Here is a 24,965-nt window from a genome sequence, read left to right as displayed (position 1 = left end):
AATGACTAATTTGCATGTGGGGGTTGCGGGGAATAAAGCAGGAGCCCAGGAGCAGTTTGGAGAGTGTTTCAAAGAACTGGTACAGGTAGGATTGTCCAGATAGCCTCTTTTTAAGAACTGTTGTGTGGTCCTGTGATTCCACCTCCCACGTGCACAGAATGTCTCAGACTACCAGTGAATCAGGGATTAGAAGTTAATGTTCAATCTGTCAATTAGTTGATGGATGAACACTGGCCCAGAACACCAGGGATAACTCAACTTTATTTGACCAATATTGTAGGAATCTTTTTATGTTTCTGAATGGGGACATAGCTTTAGTACTTAATTCCAACTGGTGGTAAATACTGTTACTGTGCCTGTAATGCACAGCATGACACACACAGTCCAAGTGTGTTGCTGTTGCCCAGGGGTGATGGCATGCAATGGATAGTACCAGAATGCGTAAGGGACCACTTATGACAACTTGAAGGGCAAAGGACTAAGATCTAATGATTCCCAATGGGTATTTTATGACATGTACCCTGTTTTTCCCTGCTGCCCCCACAGTTTGTGGTGTAAGTTACCTAAAATGGTGGCATTGCATTTTCCTACAAAGATGCTGCTTAGTTTAGCACCTATTCCATATTGTGGTGAAACATTTTAATACCAAATCTTGGGCTTTCCCCAATGTGCTCTGCAAGCTGCTGTTCTCTGGAGGAAGAGCTTACATGGGATTGGATCTACTGATGTTGGCTGCATTTGATGGGCAAAGGGCTAACATAATGTTGGACTATTAAAGTAACTTCCCTGCAGTCCTAGTGTTTGGAGGGAGTCACATTATGGAATGTGGCCTCGAGCCACTGACAAAAAAATAATGGCTGCTTCCAATGGCCACAAGTCATCCAGCTTTAAAACAAAATAATTAAAAATTGCCTAAAATTTAAAGCAAACAAGCTTGACACTTGTAGTCCATTCGAGTTGACTCCTATTCCATTTGATTTCACCCTGCACTTCCTACTATTACCCCTCTCTGTCACTATCTCACTCCTACTTAAAATCATTCATGAGCTGCTCCAATTTCCACATTTAACTGGATGGAGAAGATTCTGTTAAATTTCTTGCTGGCTTTTGGTTCTTTATGACCACTTTAAGCTCTCCTCAAATGGAGTCCTGTTCCTCACATTTATTCTATTAAACACCATTCTAAATTTAAAGACTACCGTCAGGTGCCTCCATTGTTTTCTCCTGAGAGAAAAGCCCCAACTTGCCTAAGCAAGCTTTCTTAGTAGTTTTACCGTGGTTTCTAAATAAAATCATTTCTGTTTTTGAGTACAACTGTAGATCCATTTATCGGGACCATCCAATAACAGTGGAGTGAATAGTCTCCATAATGTTTTATTGCAGGAGGTCCAACTGGAAGGAAAAGAACCAAGATTTTTTTTTTATTACCAGCCTGAATAAATTGAATGACAAGGGTATCAGCAACATTCCCTCTAGTAGAAAGAACCTGCATTTCTAAATACCTGTTTGCCCTAATAAATTGCACATCGATTCAGTCACATTATTCGGGGAATGAAACAGCAAGTTTTGAGACCGATTGATAACGCTAGACAACAAGTTATTTTAAAAGTGTTGCTTCTTCAACTTGAAGCTGAATATAAATATAATTAAAGACTATTACTATCTCTTGGGAATTTGGCAAAACATGAAATTATATTGAATATAATGCATTTAATTGTGTAATGTTGCTGATGCTTTACAATAAGCTAAAAAAGTTTTGTCGATGATTTTCATTTGTACTCAGTATCTGAGGCTTCTCACTTAAGTGTCCACCAATAATCAGCCAACATTGATGGATTCCAGTTGCCCTGATAACATTTCCCCATGACTGAAATATCTTGGTGAAAACTTTCACCGTGCTGGTCACTGACTGCCAAGGTTTTAAGGGAAGAAGTCTAAATGGGAATGCAGAAAATTAATCCTTAGTGACATTCTTAGTGACATGTTGCACTTCATGGTTTGTATGCTTGAAGCATGTTGTCAACCAGCTGCATGTAGTTTGGTGCTCTGTCGTTGTCAAGAAAGTTTTCAACAACATCCTTGAATGCCTTCCATGTGATTTTCTCCAGTCCCACTAGAAATTATTCGAATTGCCTGTCATTGATAACCAGTTTGGTTTGTGCACCAACAAAAACGCCTTCCTTAATCTTGGCTTCAGTTATTCTGTGAAACATCTGTCTCAAATATCAAAATCTTTCACATAAATTTATAGCCTTTCTAAACCCTTTCCTGCCATGCAACATCTGCCCTGCCTAAGGATGCCCAGGCATACCTGGATAAGATAAAAAAGCTCTTTTGCTTACATTGTGGGCAACATTTTAATTGGCTTAAAATATGAATTGAAATAACAAATATAGGCAATTTCAAACAAATGGTGCACAATAGGGAAATTTCTTGGTGATTTTCATGATCAGCAGCCCAATATCCATCGGATACATGCAAGAGTATTCTGGAAGCAAAATCTTTGTTATCCGATGTAATTGACCAGGAATTTCTCAGTTTTGTGGATTTCTGTTTCTGGAACAAAACTTGATCTGACAACAATGATGATGTTACGTACTGAACCACAGATGATGCCCTGACACATATTCTGCTGCTTATTGGACCATCACAATGTCTTTGATAAATCTGAAGTTTTGCCATCACTGCCGCATCAGATCGGCTCCGCCTAAGGAAAATTCCAACAATTCACAGTCTAAACCTTCATCTTGGGTAATTGGGAGACTGACAGATGGGTCAGATTGTGAAAAGATGATAGTTCTTACTGGGACCTGTAAAGTTAATGACTATTGTGATCATTATGAAGAGCATCTGATTATCTATGGCAGCCTCTTCTCCATATCCATAAGTAACTACAGCCATGATCAAGTGGTCTACATTGCCTATAAAAAAATATTCACCACCACCAACACCCCCCCCCCCCCCGAAGTTTTCATGTTTTATTGTTTTACAATATTGAATCATGGTGGATTTAATTTGGCTTTTTTTTTACACTGATCAACAGAAGACTCTTGTGTCACAGTGAAAACAAATTCTACAAAAGTGATCAAAATTAATTACAAATATAAAACACAAAATAATTGCATAAGTATTCACTCCTTTTAACGAGATACACTGAATCATCACTGGTGCAGACAATTGGTTTCAAAAGTCAAATATTTAATTAAATGGAGATCACCTGTGTGCAGACAAGTTGTTTCAATTGATTGTGGTAAAAATACACTTGTATCTGGAAGGTTCAACTGCTGGTGAGTCAGTATCCTGGCAAAAACTACACCATAAAGACAAAAGAACATTCCAAGCAGCTCCAGAAAAGGTTATTGAAAAGCATAAGTCAGGAGATGGATACAAGAAAATTTCCAGGTCATTGAATATCCGTTGGGTAACAAGTTAAGGTCAATCATCAAGAAATGGAAAGAATATGGCACAGCTGTACATCTGCGTAGAGCAGGCTGTCCACAAAATCTGAGTGACTGTGCAAGAAGGGGACTAGTGAGGGAGGCCGCCAAGTGACCTATGACAACTCTGGAAGAGTTACGAGCTTCAGTGACTGAGATTGGAGAGACTGCACATACAACTGTTGCCCGGGTGCTTCACCTGTCACAGCTCAATGGGAGAGTGGCAAAGGGAAAGCCACTGTAGAAAAAAACTCATGAAATCTCAGCTAGAGTTTGCCAGAAGGCATATGTGGAGACTCTGAAGTCAGTGGGAAGAAGGTTCTATGGTCTGATTAAACCAAAATTCAGCTTTTTGTCTACCAAATACCACATATCATCAAAAATACACCATCCCTGCTGTGAAGCATGATGATGGCTGCATCATGCTGTGGGGATGCTTCACTGCAGTAGGCCCTGGAAGGTTTGTGAAGGTAGAGGGTAAAATGAATGCAGCAAAATACAGGGAAACCCTGGAGGAAAACCTGATAGAGTCTGCAGGGGAACTGCCAACATGGGAGAAGATTTGTTTTTCAGCAAGACAATGGTGGTGAGGACCTATGTTGGTCAGAGTGCACCATGGATATTGTGTCCTAGCTGTCTAGATACATAAGCTTGGGCACTACAATATGGAGAGCAAACTATTGCCCATTAGCAGGTTTCCCCTCCCCACACAACTGGTGAACCCAAAGAAATGGCAGAGACCGATACAGTTTAAAACCAAGAGTTGCCAGTCAGTGTTGAACTCAATGTCGGACTGCCTTAGGGACTCCAGCTCTGGATTTTTCCCTCGGGGTTTACACCCAAAGCCTTCCCCATGAGTGGGTGTAGCTGCAAGGCAGCAGAGGTTTGAGATCAGAGTTTTTCTTCTCCTAGATGAGCTGCTGATGAAGATCGTGAGCTGGATTTGGTTGTTAAAGGCTAATTGAGGTGCGCACCATTGGGCACATTTATTAGGTGGTGAGAGCTTGTCCCCATTACCACCCCAGCTATAACAACCTTAAGGAACCAATAAACAAGACAATAACCCCAAGAATTAAGGCAAAACTACACAGGAATGGCTTAAAAACAACAAAGTTAACGTCCTGGGTGGCCACGTCAGAGACCAGATCTCAATCCAATTGAAAACTTGTGGCTGGACATGAAAAGGGCTGTTCACTCATGATCCCCATGCAATCTGACAGAGCTTGAGTAGTTTATTAAAGAAGAATGGGGAAAAATTGCAGTGCCCACATATACAAAGCTGATAAGAGACCTATCAACACAGAGTCAAGGCTGTAACTGCTGCTAAAGGTGCACCTACTAAATAGTGACTTGAAGGGGATGAGTAATAATGCAATTAATTATTTTGTGTTTAATAATAGTAATAAATTTAGACCAATGTGTAGAAATTCATTTTCACTTTGACATGGAAGAGTCATAGAAACATAGAAAACCCACAGCACAATACAGGCCCTTTGGCCCACAATGACATATGTATCAATGCCATAGTACAGGCATTTTATTTGATGAAGCTAATCTCAATTCAGTATGGTTTCTCCTAGAGGTTTTTTTTGTGAGTGCACAACTGAAGCCAGGAATATATCAGTTTTGTTAAAACTGTTGCACTGAACTGTGTGTAGATTTTGTTGTGTCATTTTCCTGATGGGTATAATTTAACTTGGGAGTGATTGCTAACATGACCTAACCTATGTAAAATGACTGTAAAATTTGCATATGAAATATAAATGCTGATGAACCAATTTCTTGGGTCTACATTTATTTAAAGGAACTCTCATAATTTTAACAACCCTTTGTCCATTTTCTCATTTGTAAAGGCACAAACCCCACCCTGTTCAGTTTTTTTTAAGTTTTCCCTTGCTTTTTAAAATTGATTCTAATTTTTCTATCCTTCTCTGGGCACCCTTTCCACAAGTCATTCTTGTATGCAAAAGGAAGTCTTTAGGTATTTAGCAATGCTTATCCTTAATCAGAGTTACATTTATCTCTTATATTTAATGTTATTTTCAGAGTGACTAAGTGCACTTATCCACTGGATTAGTAACAGATGCAAAACATTTATTTTGTGATTTTACCATTAAACAGATATTTACTTTATGAGTGTAATGACCCAGTGAGTTGGATAAAATCCTAAGGAAGGAGGGTGAAGGAAGTAAACTGCTTTAAGCAGGCTGTTTATTGAACCATACATCGATAAAGTGTTGTGACCCTGAAAACTAGTCTGTCTTTTGCTGATATAAGTGGCTACTCGTGTTAACAAAACTCATTAAGATATACCTGTAATTGTAATAAACCGAACAACCTTGACAGTGTTATCTATGATCAATATATAGTGTAAGCTAATATTCATGTATATAAATATGTGTTGGAAAAGTTCATCATTAAAGTGCGGACCTGTGAAATGGCTTGTTGGCAGCTTCTTGCGCTTCTGTTAGGCAGATTTTTTCTTGGTGCTGTAGGGAAAATCACAGTGAGTCTCAACACTCTTAATTGTTTGTAACTTTGGGGATTAGTAGTTTATTCTAGTACCCTCCTTTCCTTGATGGACTTGAGTTTGACTTCCATTTCATTTGACAGATGGAAGTCCTGTGTGGCTGTGGAGGTTATTGGTATGGTGTGTGTACAGGAGAAGGAATCCACCCACACAAATTAGCGGTCATTGAGACTATCACTAGATGCAAGGTGACAATATCAGATAGCCTTTGAAAAGGTTAAAGCATTTTAGAAGGAGCCTCATTCCACCTAACCCATTAGGAATGTTTAGATTCAGGTTGAGGTGGATTTACTCTGTGCTGAAATGAACCTTAATCACCCTTTGATAAAGGTTGATGAAAAGAACGGGATTTTGTATGTATGGAATTGTATAATTATTAAGAATGGAAAAGCAGTGATATGGGGAAACAGGATATATGGGGTGTAAATGAACATGGAAAAGATTCTTGGTTTTACATTTGGGACACTGAATGTTAAGTTTCATTTAGGTAGGATGCTGTTCTGCATAAACTAATCAACCTAACCCCCGTTGAACTGATGTTCTCTGATTTGCTCACTTGATTCCTTCTGATTCTACTTACATTATTTTTCCACTTTTTTTCCCTTCACTTTCCTTCCTTCTCTTTCACTTCTTCCTAATAGCTAGGTGTGGTGAAAACGGAAGGTGGTCTTGTGGAGGGCACCTATAAAAGAGATGGATTATTTGCATCTGTGGACATTTTCAAAGGAATTCCTTTTGCTGCCCCTCCAAAGCGATTTGAGAAAGCTGAGCCACATCCTGGATGGTCTGGTAGTGTTCCCTTTACTGTGTTTCGTGATGGATTTATCTTCGCTAAAAATGAATAAACTATATCTTCAAAGTCACTGTAAAGAAAATGCCAAGAAGTAGTAAGGGAAATTGGGAGCTACCATTCTCAATTTACAAATCTTGTAATGTAATCCCGAATGCTCTAAGAAACAGCCGATATTATTATTTAGACTCAGGTTGTGGATGTCGCTGGCAATGCCAGCATTTATTGCCCTTGGGAAGATGATAGCAAGCAAACTTACTGAACCCTTGCTGTTCACATTGTCAGTTGTTCTGTCATAATTTGGTGGAACTAAGTGACCAGTTTAGAGGACAAATCAAAAGGGAAAAATGTTGCTATAGATCAAGGAATCTCACTTGTAAGACAGTCAATTATGACTGAGAATAAGATGTTTTTCATTTCAAAGGCGATATGAATCAGATGGCCATTCTGTTTTGTTTTAATTCCTGATTTTAGTTAAATGATTTAATTTAAATTAACTTGCCGCCTTAGAGAGATTAGAGCTCATATCTAGAGTTTATTGTGCGTGATAGCCCTGAAGCAGCCACTCCATATTAGGTTGTATTCATAATATGAGCTCTATTAATAGATGTACTTAATTTTAGGTTGATTGTATAGATGTGATTGTGAATTGTGCAACAAAATATACTTTAAAAATGTTTTTGATGGATGTTAATTCAGAAATGCTAACTTGTGCTATGACACAAACTTAAATTGCAATATTCTAATCAATATTTTGCTCTTGGGGGAAAATGTGTGAAAAGATAAATTTATAAAAGCAAAGTCCCCTCTAATTAAACGCTAATAAATAGTTTGAACATTTATCCACATTTGCAATTGATTTAATTTATTTATTATTGTTTACTGATCTCCTGCCCTGTACTATCACATAGTGTGCACTTAAAAGCAATTTGCTTGTAAAGTGCTTTGTTATTTTCAGATTCAGTTTATTGTCATTTAAAAACCACAAATGCAATGCAGTTAAAAAAATTTCTGAGGGTAATGTATATTTCTTTCTTTCCATTAACTCCTGGTTCTTGCGTCATTACCAGGCATCCTGAAGACAAAACGGTTCAAACCCAGGTGTTTCCAGGCAACTTTCACACAGACGTCTGTTTTTGGGAACGAAGATTGTCTTTACCTGAATATCTGGGTCCCCCACAAAAGAAATGGTAAAGAAAAGCATAGATTAAAACTGTATGCGATCAAAATTTTCACTTCAGCGATTGTAAAATTTAGGAACATAGACCATTTGCATTTTCAGCCTCTGTCCTCTCAAAATGTCCATTGAGGATTGTGCTTGTTAGGGATGTTCTGAGATTTCAAAGATTTTTTTTTTAACACTTTTTGTAGTAAGGAATGGCATTGATTTTTAGCAGACCCAATACTTAGAATTAATGTCCATGATACAATGTTTTTAACCCAACTGCAATTCACCACAATTTCTTCATATGCAGCAGGTATTCCTGTGCCCTGACTGACAAAATGTCTTTATTTTATGGAATCTTATGAATATAATAATTGTACCTGCACTCAATGTTTTATGAACAGGTTTTTCTCTTCCAACAGAATTCGGAATGGATAACATACTACCTTATGAATACTACCTCACCTTTTTCTTTTGCTCTTTTTGCATTAGTAATTTTATATATATTCTTTTTCATATTATAATTTATAGGTTTTTATATATTACACTGTACTGCTGCCACAAAACAACAAAATATACCAGTGATATTGTGGTGAACTACATATACCTGTCTGGACACACTCCCCCCGCTGACTGCTCCTGTGGCTCCTCCCACAGACCCCTGTATAAAGGCGATTGGAGGCACAGCTCCTTCCTCAGTCTCCAGGATGTGTGGTGGTCGCTTGCTGCTTGTGCTTTCTTCCAGCCAATAAAAGCCTACCTTTACTCACATCCCTGAGAGTTATTGATGGTGCATCAGATATTAACTCTGATTCTGGGTTGAACCAGTCTGTCTCTCTTCAAGCAACACACACAAAATGCTGGAGGACCTCATCAGGTCAGGCAGCATCTATGGAAAAGAATCCCTTCAGCTACCTGAAACGTCAACTGTACTCTTTTCCAAAGATGCTGCCTGGTCTGCTGAGTTCCTCCAGCATTTTGAGTGTGTGGCTTAGATTTACAGCATTGCAAATTTTCTCTTATCTCTCTTCACAATACACATTATTTCTGTTATCTTAACATTGAAAATATTGCAGCAATACTATTTAATTTGAACCCTAGGAGAGTTTGATATTGAGATATTTAGTACAAAACCAATACATTCACTAATAAATGAATTTTTTTAAAATACAAATATTAGAAATTTGAAACAAAAATTGAAAATGCTTGGAACATTCAGCAGATCAGACACTATCTGTGAAAAGAGAAAGGGTTAATATTTCAGATAAAGGACCTGATGCTGTCTATATATTCAGCATTTTCAGTTTTTGAAATAGTTTCACAAAGTATTCAATGAGCTCTTGTAACTACAAGCTTCATTGTTCTTGTTTATACTATCTGCTGTTATAGAGACTTTAATCTGATATTTCATACATAATGGAAATAAACTGATGGAATTCATAACTGTTTCAGTGTCCACCAATCTGCCTGTTATGATTTGGATCTTTGGAGGAGGTTTCCTGGTAGGATCAGGACAGGGAGCCAACTTCCTGAACAACTATCTGTATGACGGGCTGGAGATTGCAACTCGAGGCAGAGTCATTGTTGTGACCTTAAACTATCGGGTTGGTCCACTGGGCTTTCTGAGTACAGGTGATGCCAATGCACCAGGTTAGTGTTTAGACCCTTTTAACCATCGTTATGACTATCGTTGGATCTTGTATCTCGTTGGATAAATTATACAATAATTTATGTTTCTCATCCTGATTTTTAAACCTCTCTGATCTCACCTCTCGTCATTGTAACCTTCTCCAGGCAAATACTATTTAAATACTATTTACTATCTGTACTCCTCCTGCTGTGGTCTGATCACTATTATTCTGTCTTAGGCATATTTTACTATATTCAGTGTGCTATGTAAATGCAGGATCAGTGGCCACAGACACTCTGTTACCCTCCTATCTGCTCCTTGCTCTGCTCTCTTGTACACCTCCTGCTCCTGTCTCCACCACCTCTGAATTCCTCCATCTCCCAATCCCCAAACTTCAGCCATTCTCAGTCTTCCCATTCAAACCCCTCCTCCTCACATCTGTTACCTCCTCCTTCCTCCCAACCTTTTATTCCTCCACTCCCCTGGCTTGTACTCCTCCACCGACCCACCATCTTTGCCCTACCCTTGCTCTCTAGCCTCATAACCTTATTTCTGGTTGTTTCTTCAAAGCTGCCTGGAGCTACTGAGTACCTTCTTGCCTAGTTGTAGGTTTCTTCCAGGAGCTTTTCTACGGACATTAGAGCCTGTCTGATGCTGGTGTGTAATGGGCATATTGTTGGTTGCCAATGCACCTTTAACTGGTTGGACAGATTTGTCTTCTAAAGCCTCCACTTTTACTGGAACTGGCACCCACGTGGTGCTGTGTGCGTGTGTGTGTGTGTCCTGCTCTCTAATTGTCCTACCACTGGATGAAGAAGACTCTGTGTAAGACTATGTAATAGTGTGCACTGGTGATCCCCCAATAATAGAACTCGCCCACGGGCATATTCCGTTCCTCAATATGGAATTCCAGAGCTGGAAAGTCTGCCCTCATGTACAACCCAAAAAGCAGCAGATCTGAACGTAGCTGAGCCTCATTGCCTGGTCAAACATGACGACCATCCATCATGGACCAAAAATTTACAGGGTGAAGGGCAAAAAATCCTGATCTAAAGAGGTTGGAAACAATCCAGCAACAAACTTATCAATATTCATGGTTTTTCATGATTATTATAGTTAACAGCAAATTGTTGGATTTCCTGCACAAGATCATCTGTGACACAAACCCTGAAGGCCCATCGAGAGCACAGGAGAGTTCAGAAAGAACAGAGTTGGTCAGTGTCCACTATAAATATAAAAATCAGATGCTGGAGTCAGCAATTTGCCTCTTTCAAGCCTGTTGCACCAGTCAGTTTGATCGTGATTGACCCTTTGTCTCAAATGGAGAGGAGTACTTCTAAGAACTCCTCAAGTTAGACTTTGCCCAGAAGTATATCTGCAAGACAAATGGGAAACTGGTCAACCTTCCCTGTGTACACTCCACAACTGAGGCCATTGTAAACTCAGTATGGAGCTGCTGTACTCCGATGACACTTATGAATGTGTACATAGAGATAGATCTTGAGCTCCTGTTGACTAGTTCATTGAAGTGTTGACTTGTTTGTTCACACTAAACGTTCATAAGACCGTTACTAGAGTCATAGGGAAGTACAGCGCAGAACCAGACCCTTCAGCCCATCTAGTCCATGCTGAACTATTTAAACTGCCTGCTCCCATCAACCTGCACCGGGACGATAGCCCTCCATACCCCTACAATCTATGTACCTAGACAAACTTCTCTTAAACGTTGAAATTGAGCTTGCATGCACCACTTGCGCTAGCAGCTCATTCCAACACTCACACACCACCCTCTGTGTGAAGAAGATTCCCCTCATGTTGCCCTTAAACTCTTCTTTCACCCTTAACCCACGACCTCTGGTTGTAGTCCCACCCAACCTCCGTGGAAAAAGCCTTCGTGTATTTACCCTGTCTATACCCCTCATAATTTTGCTTACCTCTATCAAATCTCCTCTCAATCTACTACATTCCAAGGAATAAAGTCCTAACCTATTCAATCTTTCTTGATAACTCAGGTCTTCCAGACTCGGCAACATCCTTGTAAATCTTCTCCGTAATCTTTCAAACTTATTTACATCAATCCACACAAGGGGTGTATAAAAAGAGCTACTTTTAATCAGGGCAGCTATTGAGATTTCAAAGGCAGCGTTTTGCGGCAGCTTCTCTGGGGAGGGGGAGGATGAGAAGCCAGAAGCCTTGGTACATATTGGCTGTGATGACACGTAGGAAAGGTGAGGAGGTCCTGAAGAGAGATTTTAGGAAGCAAGGTAGAAAGCTGAGAAACAGGGCCCCCAGGGTAGTAATCTCTGGATTGCTGCCTGTGTCACATGCCAAAGAAGGTAAGAATAGAATGATTTGGCAGGTGAGGAACTGGTGCAGGGGGCGGTGGTTCAGATTTGTGGATCATTGGGATCTCTTCTGGGGAAGGTATGACCTGTTCAAAAGAGACAGGTTACAACCAAACCCTAGGGGGGTGGGGGGGGGGGGTGTCCAATATCCTTGCAAGCAGGTTGGCTAGAGTTGTTCAGGTGGGCGTAAATTAATTTGGCAGGGGGATGGGAACCAGGGTGTTAGTACTGAAGATGAGGTTGGTTTACAAACAGAGGCAGTGTGTAGTGGGACTCCTAGCAAGGAGAGACTGAGGATAGGGCAAAATTGAGGGATGAGTTGCAATGGAAAAGGTGGGCAATATCAAAAAGGATGAATTCAGGACTAAAGGTGTTGTATTTGAATGCACGCAGTATATGGAATAAGGTCAATGAATTTGTAGCACTGTTACAGATTGGCATATATGATGTTGGAGGCCTCAATGAATCATGGCTGAAAGAAGATTGTAGCTGGGAGCTTAATGTCCAAGGATACACACTGCATCAAAAGGAAGACAGAAGGGGTGGCATTACTCTGTTGGTAAAAAAAAATGAAATCAAATCATTAGAAAAAGGTGACATAGGGTTAGAAGGTTTTGAATCATTCTAGATAGAGCTAAGGAACTACAAGGGTAAAAAGAACCAGGTGGGAGTTATATACAGACCCCCAAAAGTAAGGATGTGATCTACAAGTTACAATGGGAGATAGAAAATGCACGCCAAAAGGGCAATATTACAATAGTTATAGGGATTTCAGTATGTAGGTAGAATGGCAAAATCAGGTTGGTGCGGGATTCCAAGAGGGGGAAATTCCAGAATGCCTACAAGATGGCTTTTTAGAACAGCTCATGATTGAGCCCACTAGGGGATCAGCTATTCTTGACTGGGTGTTTTGCAATGAAAGGGAATTGATTAGAGAGCTAATCAATTAGAGAGTAATATTAAAGAGAATACCAACAGTTTCTTCAGATACATGGTGTAAAAGAGATGCAAGTGGACATCAATGCTGGAGAACAAAGTGGAAAACAATGCTGGAGATGTAGTAATGGGGGACAAAGAAATGGTGGACAAACTAAATAAGTATTTGCATCATTCTTCATGTGGAAGCCACTAGCAGTATTGTGGAACTTCCAGGTGTCTGGGGTCATGAAGTGTGTGACATTACCATTAATAGGGAGAAGATTCTTGGGAAACTGCAAGGTCTGAAGGTAGATAAGTTAACTGGAACAGATGATGTAGAAACGTAGAAAATATGAGCAGGAGTAGGCCCTTCGGCCCTTCGAGCCTGCACCGCCATTCAGTATGATCATGGCTGATCATCCAACTCAGAACCCTGTACCTGCTTTCTCTGCATACCCCCTGATCCCTTTAGCCACAAGGGCAATATCTAACTTCCTCTTAAATATAGCCAATGAACCGGCCTCAACTGTTTCCTGTGGCAGAGAATTCCACAGATTCACCACTCTGTGTGAAGAAGTTTTTCCTCATCTCAGTCCTAGAAGGCTTCCCCTTTATCTTTAAACTGTGACCTCTCGGTCTGGACTTCCCCAACATCGGAAACAATCTTCCTGCATCTACCCTATCCAATCCCTTTAGAATTTTATACGTTTCAATAAGATCCCAATGTACATCCCAGTGTTCTGAAAGAGGTGGCTGAAGAGATTGTGAAGGCATTAGTAATGATCTTTCAAGAACCACTAGATTCTGGAATGGTTCAGGAAGATTGAAAAAATTGCAAATGTCACTCCATTCTTTTAAGAAGGGAGAGAGGTAGAAGAAAGGATATTGTATGTCATATGGGTACTCGGAAGTACGTGATAAATAGGCCATAGTCAGCACGGTTTCCTCAAGGGAAAATCTTGCCTGACAAATCTGTTGGAATTCTTTGAAGGAATAACAAGCAGGATAGATAAAGGGGAATTGGTTGATGTTACGTACTTGGATTTTCAGAAAGCTTTTGACAAGGTGCCACACATGAATCTGCTTAACAAGCTACAAGCCCAAGTATTACAGGAAAGGTAGCATGAATAAAGCACTAGCTGATTGGCAGAAGCCAGAGTGGGACTAAAGGAAGCATTTTCTGGTTGGCTGCCGTTGACTAGTGGTGATCTACACGGATCTGTGTTGGGACCAATTCTATTTATGTTATATGTTAATGATTTGGATGATGGATTTGATGGCTTTGTTGCAAAGTTTGTGGATGATCTGAAGATAAATGGAGATACAGATAGTTTTAAGGAAATAGGGAGGCTATAGAAGGACTTGGACAGATTAGAACAGGCAAGGAAGTGGAAGATAGAATACAGTGTTGGGAAGTGTATAGGCATGCACTTTGGGAGAAGAAATGAAAGTGTTGACTATTTTCTAAATGGAGAGAAAATACAAAAATCTGAGTTGGAAAGGGACTTGGGAGTCTTTGTGCAGGATTCCCTTAAGGTTAGTTTGCAGTGTTAGCATTCATTTTAAAAGGAATAGAAAAACAAGGATGTGGTGTTAAGACTTTATAAAGCATTGGTGAGGCCTCAATTGTTGGAGTATTGTGAGCAGTTTTGAGCCCCTTGTTTTATAAAGAATGTGCTGAAACTGGAGAGGTTTCAAAGGAGGTTCACAAAAATGTTTTCAGGATTAAACAACTTGTCATATGATGTGTATTTTATGGTTCTGGGCCATCATCTATGAAGAATGAGGGGTGACCCAATTGAAATCTATTGAATGGTGAAATGGCATGATTGAGTGAATGTGGAGAGAATGTTTCCCATGTGGGAACGTCTAAGACCAGAGGACACAACCTCAAAACAGTGGTGTATTCTTTTAGAATGGAGCTGAGGAGGAATGTATGTGTATTTAAGGCAGAGGTTGATAGATTCTTGATTGGTCAGGGTATGAAGGGATACTGGGGGTGGGGGGGGTGGAGGTGTGGAGGAGGCAGGAGACTGGGACTGAGAAGAAAAGTAGATCAGCCACGATGAAATGGTGGAGCAGTCTCGATGGGGCAAATGGCCTAATTTTGCTCCTCTTATGGTCACTCCTATAGGTAGGTGACCAAAACTGTACACAATACTTATATTAAGCTTTTATACGACTTCAATATAACATCACATCTCCTGTACTCAGTACTTTGATTTATGAAGGTCAATGTGCCAAAAGCTCTCTTTAAAGTCCTATCTATCTGTGACAGGGAGTCTAACCTGCACCCTAGCAGTAAAACAGTTTACAAAACATGGATTAACAGTGTGCTGAAAATGCCATCTTGCTCTCAACATATACATTATTTTTAAAAACTAGCAGGACATTAATCTTTCAACTCTTCAACAGTAAAATAAACTTCATAATGAATTTTGTGTGTGTGTGGGGAGGTGGGGGGTGGTGGTTAGACAACATGGTTAATGCATGAGCAATCAACCTTTCTGGCCTAGAGAAAGAACAATTTAAACTGTTGCCTTCCATGCCCACAAGTAATGATCTGTTTTTTAAAGATTTCTAAACTATTATTCTTACTACATTTTGTCTATTGTTGCTATTGCGATGCACAGGTAACCAAGGTTTGTGGGACCAGCACATGGCCATTAGTTGGGTAAAAAGAAACATTGCTGCATTTGGTGGAGACCCAAATAAAATCACTATCTTTGGAGAATCTGCAGGAGCTGCTAGTGTCTCCCTCCAGGTAACTCAACAACAGCAGTGATGGCTGAAGCAGTGGATAGAGCAAGTCAGGTATTGTCAGTCTCTTTTTTAGCTGGGTCATCTGAGAGGGTGCACCTCCACTCCAATTAAACTTTTGCCGGTCAGGGGAAATAACGTGAGAAAAGTTTTAAGTATTCCTGATCATTATTCCTGGATTACATTATAAACTTAGTAGCCAGTTTATTCAGTATCTCCTGTGCCTAATAATGTTGCCGCTGAGTGACATTTGTGGTCTTCCACTGCTGTAGCCCATAGAGATGTTGTTCTGCACGCCTCTGTTGTAACGCATGGTTATTTGATTTATCTTCCTGTCAGCATGAACCTGTCTGGCCATTCTCCTCTGATCTCTCTCATTACAAGGTGCTTTTGCCAAAAGAACTGCTGCTCGTTGGATGTTTTATGTTTCTCACACCATTTTCTGTAAACTCTTGAAACTGTTGTGCATGAAAATCCCATTAGATCAGTAGTTTCTGAGATACTCAAACTCCCCACCTGGCACCAACAATCATTCCATGGTCAAATTCACTTAGATCACATTTCTACCCCATTCTGATGTTTGGTCTGAACAACTAAACCTGATGACCTCTTGCTGCCTCATGACTGATTGATTAGATATTTGCATTAATGAGTAGGTGTACCTAATAAGGTGGACACTGATTGTATAAGGAGTTATCAGTTAGGTATTTGACGAGGTTCAAAATAATTGGCAGCAGGGTGGCCGGAACTACAGTAGTCAGGAGTATTAAAGACAGTCGATGACTTGTACACCCAGAGAGTCAGAGTCAATGACCTGCACACCAGAATCAATTACGTTTAACACCAGAGCACAATGTATGCATAAGCGAATCCAAGGTCTCTGCCCATAAGCCAGTGATTTGCACCCTGGGGAATGAGAACTAGAACCAGAATTAGTATGGGAGACTATTTAATCCCTTCCCTAAGTGTTAGCTACTAGCTAAACGTGGATGTTGATTTTGCTCCATCCTATTTTCCTCTTTTCAATCCATTAAATTTTCTGAATGGTGTGCCAAAACAGTTTGTTTTCTAAATACAAGAACATTCTCTTCTTTCTTCATATATTCTTATTCTAATAGGAGAACCCCATTTAGTAGGTCTCTTGCACTATAATTTTTAGACCTGCAGTGCTGTGCAAAAGTCTTAGGCACAGACAGTACATATAGCTAGGGTGCCTGAGACTTTTGCACAGCGTTATAGTACAGTGCTGCTGCTCCTGCACCAAAAAAAAACAAATTTCATGATATATGACTGATGATAAACTTGATTCTGATATGGGTCTCCATTGTGGACTGAGTGGGAAGATCCAGAGAGACATTCTGTATATGATCAGTAAACCAATTTTTTGGATTCAAATTACATTGTCTGGTGTCTCAGAGCTAGGTGTGTCTGCATCTACGTCAACTCCCACCCTTGGCACTCCTTCAATGCCACGCATCCCACATCCCTCCTGCTGTGCTCCACCCTCACCATTCCCAATATCCTTTGCTCCTAACAAATTTAAGTGCCCTAGCTATTTATATGTGCCAAAGACCTTTGCACATAAGTAATTTTTACTTTGCAATTTAGAAAACACAGATACAATTCAAGGCTATAGTAATTGTTCTACATCTAAGATATTGTATAAAGTTAGGCTTGCTTGAAATGGATCCAAGCCTAGTTTATGCCTACTGAACTGCAATCCACTCCATGATATAAAAATATTATGACAAATATATCTTACTGATCAAATTTACACAGATTTTCATTTTCTTTCACAGACATTGTCACCATACAATAAAGGACTAATAAAGCGAGCAATCTCAGAGAGTGGGGTTGCTACCTGTTCCTGGGCAATTCAGAGGAACCCATTATATTGGGCCCAACAGGTAGGTAGAGTTGCAGAAACATCATGCCACAAATTACCTTTCAGTAACTGAACTGGGCTGAGTTGGATTATCTGAGGCAGGGTTTAGTGTCAAATGTCTGCTCTGTTTAGTATGGTAAGAAATGTTACTGCACATACCCATGATTTTCTACTATTGATTCTCAGTCCGGGGTGGGGCTGGGCTGAGTGTGGGGAACTCAATGGAGAGGATAGTTTGCTTCAGAGATGATGGACTTCATACATTGAAAGCATGCATCAAAATGTAGCTCAAGCCTTTTCATGCCCATCTGGGGAAAAGATTGGAGCAACAGTTGAGATAGGGTAAGGAACCAATCTGAAGTGTCACAAAACTGGGCAGCAAAACAGTTGTGAGCAATACATTGTCACCTTCAAATCTAAGGTAAATCCTAGGAGAATAAATGAAAAAATTCTTTGCTGCATTTGCTGAGGATGCTGGTTTTGCAGAGTAAGAAGTGGTAATTGTGTAAACATGAACTGTATCTCTAACATAATAAGATGTGATCTGGCATTTTTCAGCTTGCTGACAAGGTTGGCTGTCAAAGGAATGACTCTGCTGCCATGATACATTGTTTGAAGATCACTGACCCTGAAGCTATCACTTTGGCAATTCCTCTAAAACTTACCAATTTGGAAAGTAAGACTCCCAATAAGATGATTGTTCACACTATATCTCGTTTAAGTACTTTTTGACCATATTTCTACTAAAGCTATTTGAACAAGATGGCATTTTCATTAAGGTTTTCAAAGCAAAATTTATTTATTTTGTAATTAGTTTATTAATATTACGTGTACAAGATAGCGAGAAAAGCTTTTTCTTGCCATCCATGTACATCATTTCAAAACATAAGTACATCGAGTGAAACCAAGGGAAATAAATGCAGTAACAGAATGCAGAAAAAGTGCTATGCAGATAAACATTAGACACAAGAGCCATGACGAGATGGATTATGAGATCAAGATTTCATCCATTTTGTACTAAAGGTCCTTTCCAGGGAAATATAACCGTGGGATAGAAGTTGATCTTGAGTCAGGTGGTGTGTACTTTCAAGGTTTTGCTTCCTCCCTTCCATTAGGGAGAAATTATACAAGATTGAAATCACATACCACCAGCCTCAAGGAAATGCTTCTATCCTGCTTTTCTTTTTAAAACTATTGAATAAATCTCTTGACCTCACAATCTACCTCATCATGGTCTTTTATCTTATTGTCTACCTGCACTACACTTTCTCTGTACTCTTTATCACTGAATTCTATAATTGTTTTTTCCTTATAGTACCTTAAGGTACTGATGGGATGAAACAATCTGTATGGATTGTATGTTTATGTATAGTTTTCTGCAAAATTATGTTGTATTTCTTTCATCCTATAAATGCCTGCAAGAAAAGGAATCTCAAGGTAGCATTTGGAAGCATACACATACTTCGATTATAAATTTTCTTTCAACTAGTTGCAATTGCTCCAGTATCCAAAATGTCGCCATTTGATGCAAGTAGTCCAAAAAAGAAATGACAAGCACATTGGGTGGTAACTCCCTATTAATTAGTGAATGAGATCATGGTCTCATTTTGCACAGAACGGCAACAATATAACTGGCCATCTAATGCTGTTTTTTTAACTCACTTAGATCCTCTTGTATTTAACATGGTGTGGGTTCCTGTCATTGATGGAGACTTCATTCCTGATGAGCCAAAGAAGCTCTACCACAATGCTGCTGGTATTGATTACATCGCTGGTATCAACAATATGGATGGACACATTTTTGCTGGTCTGGATGTTCCTTCAATCAATAAGGCTGGAAAAACATACCCGTATGGAGCAGGAGTCATTTTGTTCACCAAACTGGTTTAGTATATTGTCTTGAATGAGTCTCCCTCTTCTCAAGACATTTCTTCCCTTCTCAGTATCTCTGTATTAAGCATGACTCTGCAAGAGGAACTTACCCTGGACAGATGGTTAAGAGGCTACAAGATTTATTTGGGGAACTAATTTCCTTGACACGCTTTGAAAGAAATAAATTACTCGTTTGAAAACTCTCTAGATTCTGAGCTCCATGATGTAGGGATGTGGGGGACTTTAAGTACACATCCTTTCTATTGCTGCTATATTTACATTGTACAGCTTGGTTCCAGTGAAGCCTTAAAGCAGGGGAATCATTTTCAGCTTCAAATAAATGAGTCAAGTTGTCTCTGGCCTGTATTAGGAAGTGATAAAGGACAGAGAAATATGAGTGGACGTACACATGACTTTTTTTAAACTAGTGTGTGGAGTGCTATCAATTTCTGACAGCTTTTCATAGAATACTATATCAACACTGTCATTTAAATAGACGTTTAGAATCTTCCTCAGGTGCTTAACAAAATGATTATGAAAATAATTACTTTTGATACAATTTCACATCAGGACATATTAGAACAGATGACCAGAGGCTTCATCACCAAGTCACAGAAACAGGCACTTTGGCCGATCTGGTCTGTGCCAAAATGTTATCCCCTCTAGTCCCATTAACTCACACCTGGACCATAGCCCTCCATACCATTCCCATCCATGTATTTATCCAAATTTCTCTTAAATGTTGAAATTTCCACTGGCAGCTTGTTCCACACTCACACCTCCCTCTGGTTCACCTTAAATATTTCACCTTTTACCCTTAACTTATAACTGCTAGTTCTAGTCTCACCAAACCTCAGTGGAAAACCCTGCTTGCATTTACCTTATCTGTACCCCTTTTCATCTTGTATACATCTATCAAATCTCCTATACTCCAAGGAATAAAGTCCTAACATTTTCTCCAAATTAGACCTCACCAACCGACATCTTATGCAACTTCAAAGTAACATCTCATTACTCTGATTTATGAAAACCAACAGCTCTACTTACAGCCCCATCTACATGTGACACCACTTTCAAGGAATTATGTACCTGTATTTCCAGATCCCTCAATGCTCTATCATTCTCTGTGTAAGTCCAACCCTAGTTTGTCCTACCAAAGCACAACACCTCATGGTTGTCTGCATTAAATTTCATCTGCCATTTTTTTGTGGGTCCAGATCTCAGTGCAAGCTTTGATAGCCTTTCTCACTGTCCACTACATCCCAAGTCTTGCTATCATCTGCAAATTTGCTGATCCAGTTTACCATATTATCAATCAGGCTGTTGATTGTAGGTGACAAACAACAAACCTAGCACCGATCCCTGCGACATGTCACTAGTCACAGGCCTCTAGTCCAAAAGGCACCCATCTATTACTACTCTCTGTCTTCTCCCGCTAGATTTTATTTGCTCTCACTCCTATGAAGCATTTTCTAATGATATATTAAAGCAACTTAAGACTTGGACCAGAGAAAGTATTGAGGAAAGCAAGGGGTGGATCTACAGAAGGATTTATGAATGTGTAAGAATTTTAAAATACTGAGCTCTATTAAACACTTATGTTGGTTACATTACTCGCACGTTGGTAACAGCCAAAGAAAACAAGTGGCTATAGAAATTGCAATGGATAGCATAGGCAATGGCCTATTTTTAAGCAAAACTTATGCATTACCATTCTAACACTGAAAATATATTACTTGTAGAGTTTTTTAAAAAATTAACCTTGATTGTTTGTATGTACAACATCCACAGGAGTGATCTGTATAATCTCATTCGAGGGCTCACCGTAGACACAAAAGGACAAGGTGTCAATATTACTTATGAGGAATATACCAGGAACTGGCCTGCCGATCCAAGTCAAGAGACCATTAAAATGACCATAGTAAATCTGGAAACAGATGTCCTCTTCTTGGTGCCCACACAACTGGCATTAGATCTTCATTATCAGCATGCTCAGTAAGTTATCTTTCCATCTACAAATGCATCTTGTACAGCAATTTCATAGAGGGGTACTGAAAAAATATAAAGTGAATAGACTGTACCACTAATGAGGAATAGTCATTCAGCTATCCAATCAGCCACTGGGAATGAGATCTGCCTGCTGTCCTGATGCAAAGACACAAACTTCAAAGTTATACCAACACACTCAATGTATCCACTAGATTAAGCAATTTAGCCCATTGAGTCTGCTTCCCATTCCATCATGGCTGAAGTATTATCCCTCTCAACCCCATTCTCCTGCCTTTTGGACACTGTTTGAAAACAGTGAACAAAAGAACTGTTCTTGATTCTTGCCTGGGTTTCTCTACAATCCTCAGGCTATCTTTGTGCTCAATTATTTGCACTCGTCTGAGCAAGATGTTGACATTGTTGGGGAAAGCTGGGATAAGAATCATTTGTTATTTTTGTTGAGTTTCTTCCAGAACCCTGGAAATTGTCTGGATGTTACTGGACCCCTACACAAATTCCTATAAAGAATAGGAACACAGAACTTGATAAACACAAGATTCTGCAGATGCTGGAAATCCTGCTGACTTCCTCAAATATTTTAGTTAGAACTTGGGTCCCTATAACTGCTGCTCAACTGGAGATTAACGAGACAAATTTATTTTCTATTCCTCCTTTCTAAAGTAAAGTGGGAAGAATTTTGTTTATGTTAAATGGCCTGTTTCATACAGTTGATATTTCAAACTTTTTATCAGTCATTTCATTGCTTTATTTCTTGTCCTTCCAGGGGAGCACAAACATTCAGCTACCTGTTCTCCTACCCTTCCCGGGCTCCTATATATCCCAAATGGATGGGCGCTGATCATGCAGATGACCTCCAGTACGTCTTTGGAAAACCATTTGCCACTCCGCTAGGCTACCGACGAAAGGACAGAATTGTCTCAGGAAACATTATCGCCTATTGGACCAACTTTGCCCACACAGGGTAAGTTTGCCTTTCTGCTGTACTTTTCATTTCAGAAAAGTATTTCATAGCTAATGAAATAATTTTAACCTGTGGTCACTGCTGTAATATAGAGAAACACCACTGCAGTTAGAGCACATTAATAGATTGTTATTGGAAAATAAGTGAAGTGGCAAAATAAGAATTCAGCAGAAATGCACAATGATGTAATAGTTAGCATGTTGGGTTTGATCCTGACAATGATTGCCATTTGTACATTCTCTTTGTGACCAGGGTCCTGTGGTTTTCTCCTGCATATCAAGACATGCTTTGTCACTTGGCTACTGTAACCTAATGTAGATAGAACTCAAAAAGGTGTTACTGGGCACATGAAAGAGAATGGAAATAAATTAAGAAGGAATAGGTCTGGTTTTGTAGAGAACCAGTGTGTCATATGGTGAAGATCCAATTTCATGAAAATTCTCCCAACTATTTTTAAAGCACTTAGACTGTAATAATAAAATGTTTCATGGAATTAATTAATGACTGGATGCACTAATGACTGTTTAACTGTAGATAGTATTAGGACAAATGTTTGATTAAATTATAGCAAAGATAGACTGACTGACTGACTTAGAGAAATCAGCTAATGACAGCTCTCACAAGCACCTGAGTGCTTCTAAATGATACTGTTGTACTTTCCTTAATCACTTCCTCTGGCAGCTCATTCAAAATATTCACTACCCTCTGCATGAAAAATGTTGCTCCTCAGGTCTGTTTTACACCATTCCCCATTTACTTTAAACTTCTGCCCCCAATCTTGGACTCTCCTAACCTGGGGGAGTTACCACCCACCATATCTAAGCCCTCACATAATTATTAACATTTGCCCCTCATTCTCCTACGTTCCAATGAATAAAGACCTAGTTGGCCAACATCTCTCTAACTCAGACCTTACAGTCCTAGCAACATCCTCATAAATCTTCCCTGCACAATCAGAATCGGGTTTAATTCATTGCAATACATAATAAAAACTATAAATTACAATATATAATTAAATAATTAGTGCGAAATGAGAGGGAAAAAATCATGCGTTCATTGACCATTCAGAAAGCTGATGATAGAAGGGAAGTTTAACCACATATTTTCTAAAATAGTGACCAAATCTGTATACAGTACTCCTAGTGCAGTCTCATCAATAACTGATACAACTATACCATAATGTCCCAACTCTTACACTCAGTGCCATGACTGATGAAGGCCAATGTGCTAATCACCTTTGTTTTAAACTACTAAGATGCAGCTTTCATTGTGCTAAACACTTCTACTCCTTCTATTCCATTACACTCCCTGGTGCCTTGTCAAAATGCATCACCTCACACATACCTATATTGAAATCCAATTGCCAAGCCTCAGCCCATTTCTCCAACTGATCAAGATCTCCCGTAGTAAATTAAATCTATGATAACCTTCCTCACTATTAATAACACCCAATTTCGTACCATTTGAAAGTTTCCTGATTAGTCTTGTGCATTTGCATCCAAATAATTTATATAAATAATGAATAACAAGACTAGGTATAGTTTGGGCCCCTTAGCTACACCTTAGAACTGGCAAACAGTGTGTGGAATTGAAGGAAAAGTTGTTTAGTTTGAGTCCAGCCAGGTGAATGAGTGTGTTGGTGGTGGTTGTATCTGTCCAAGGCAGAAATGGAGGGATTGTACATCCAGGTGAACTGGTTCGGCCTACATTGTTGTCAAAGATGTTCAGAAGTGTCACAGATAAAAGTGGGAAGGGGCTGATCTAATAGAGAGAGCATGGACAGTAGTTAAGTTTATCAGGGTAAGAGCAAGCTGAACTAGATGCTGCATGAGTTGCTGAATGTTTTTATGATGTCCTGTTTTATTTACAGATTTCCAACAACTGCTTTCTCTAAGTTAGAACTGCTTAAAGAGAATTCAACCAGCATAACCAAATGCATTTTGTCTTTTAGTGATCCCAATAGGGGTGAATCCCAAGTTCCCACCCCATGGATCCATTATACACCAACATACGCCCAGTATTTGGAAATTAATGATGACATTAACATGAACTCTGTCAAGCAGCAGCTTCGCACAGGATTTGTTAACTTCTGGAAACAGACGTATTTTGCTTTAGGAGCGGCCACTCCTTAAATCTGCATGGAAAAGTTTGTCAGTGCATGCCTCTAAAATAAAACAATAATTACAGGCTTCATTTACTAGATGTTTACCTTTGTCTTACTGATTACAGTAACTCACCTGCATTCATAAATTCACCATCAACTGTATGATTGAGAGATTTTCATTCTTCTCATACCAGCTATAGTACATTCTGCAAATTTTATACCCATTACACAAGAGTTATTTTATAGAACAGTCATTCTTAATTTTCTGGAGATGGTGACTTCAAAAGTACTCCACATGGGTTCTTGTTCTGGTTATCAACCTGACAATTATTGCTTTTTAGCCAGCTTCTAATTGTATCCAGCTGTTGTATGGGGAGTTTGGGATACTTGCAATTTATTGGGAACTTGATGTTATACATGCCGTTTATGAATCGATAGAAAATCCAAATATCAGTGCACCTTACAGTAATTTAAAATATATAGCAGTTTCACATAAAACTAGAAAATTAAATATTAGTAATATCATGGTAGCTTTACTGATAAAGAAATATGAGTAAT

General features: G+C 39.3%; 1 protein-coding gene across 1 annotated transcript; it reads left to right on the top strand.

Moving 5' to 3' along the window:
* Position 1: 1 nt before the first annotated feature.
* On the top strand, positions 2-24,475 carry LOC132407245 (bile salt-activated lipase-like). The gene is made up of 11 exons (XM_059993509.1): positions 2-85; positions 6,609-6,756; positions 7,828-7,947; positions 9,375-9,572; positions 15,449-15,579; positions 17,375-17,482; positions 18,019-18,136; positions 19,127-19,310; positions 21,124-21,327; positions 22,106-22,303; positions 24,255-24,475. Exons 1-11 carry the CDS (start codon positions 2-4, stop codon positions 24,433-24,435), a joined length of 1,674 nt encoding a protein of 557 aa, XP_059849492.1. The 3' UTR covers positions 24,436-24,475.
* Positions 24,476-24,965: the final 490 nt, after the last annotated feature.

Source organism: Hypanus sabinus, chromosome 18 (assembly GCF_030144855.1).
Source record: "Hypanus sabinus isolate sHypSab1 chromosome 18, sHypSab1.hap1, whole genome shotgun sequence".
Lineage (NCBI taxonomy): Eukaryota > Metazoa > Chordata > Chondrichthyes > Myliobatiformes > Dasyatidae > Hypanus > Hypanus sabinus.
This window is presented reverse-complemented; position numbering and strand designations above follow the sequence as displayed.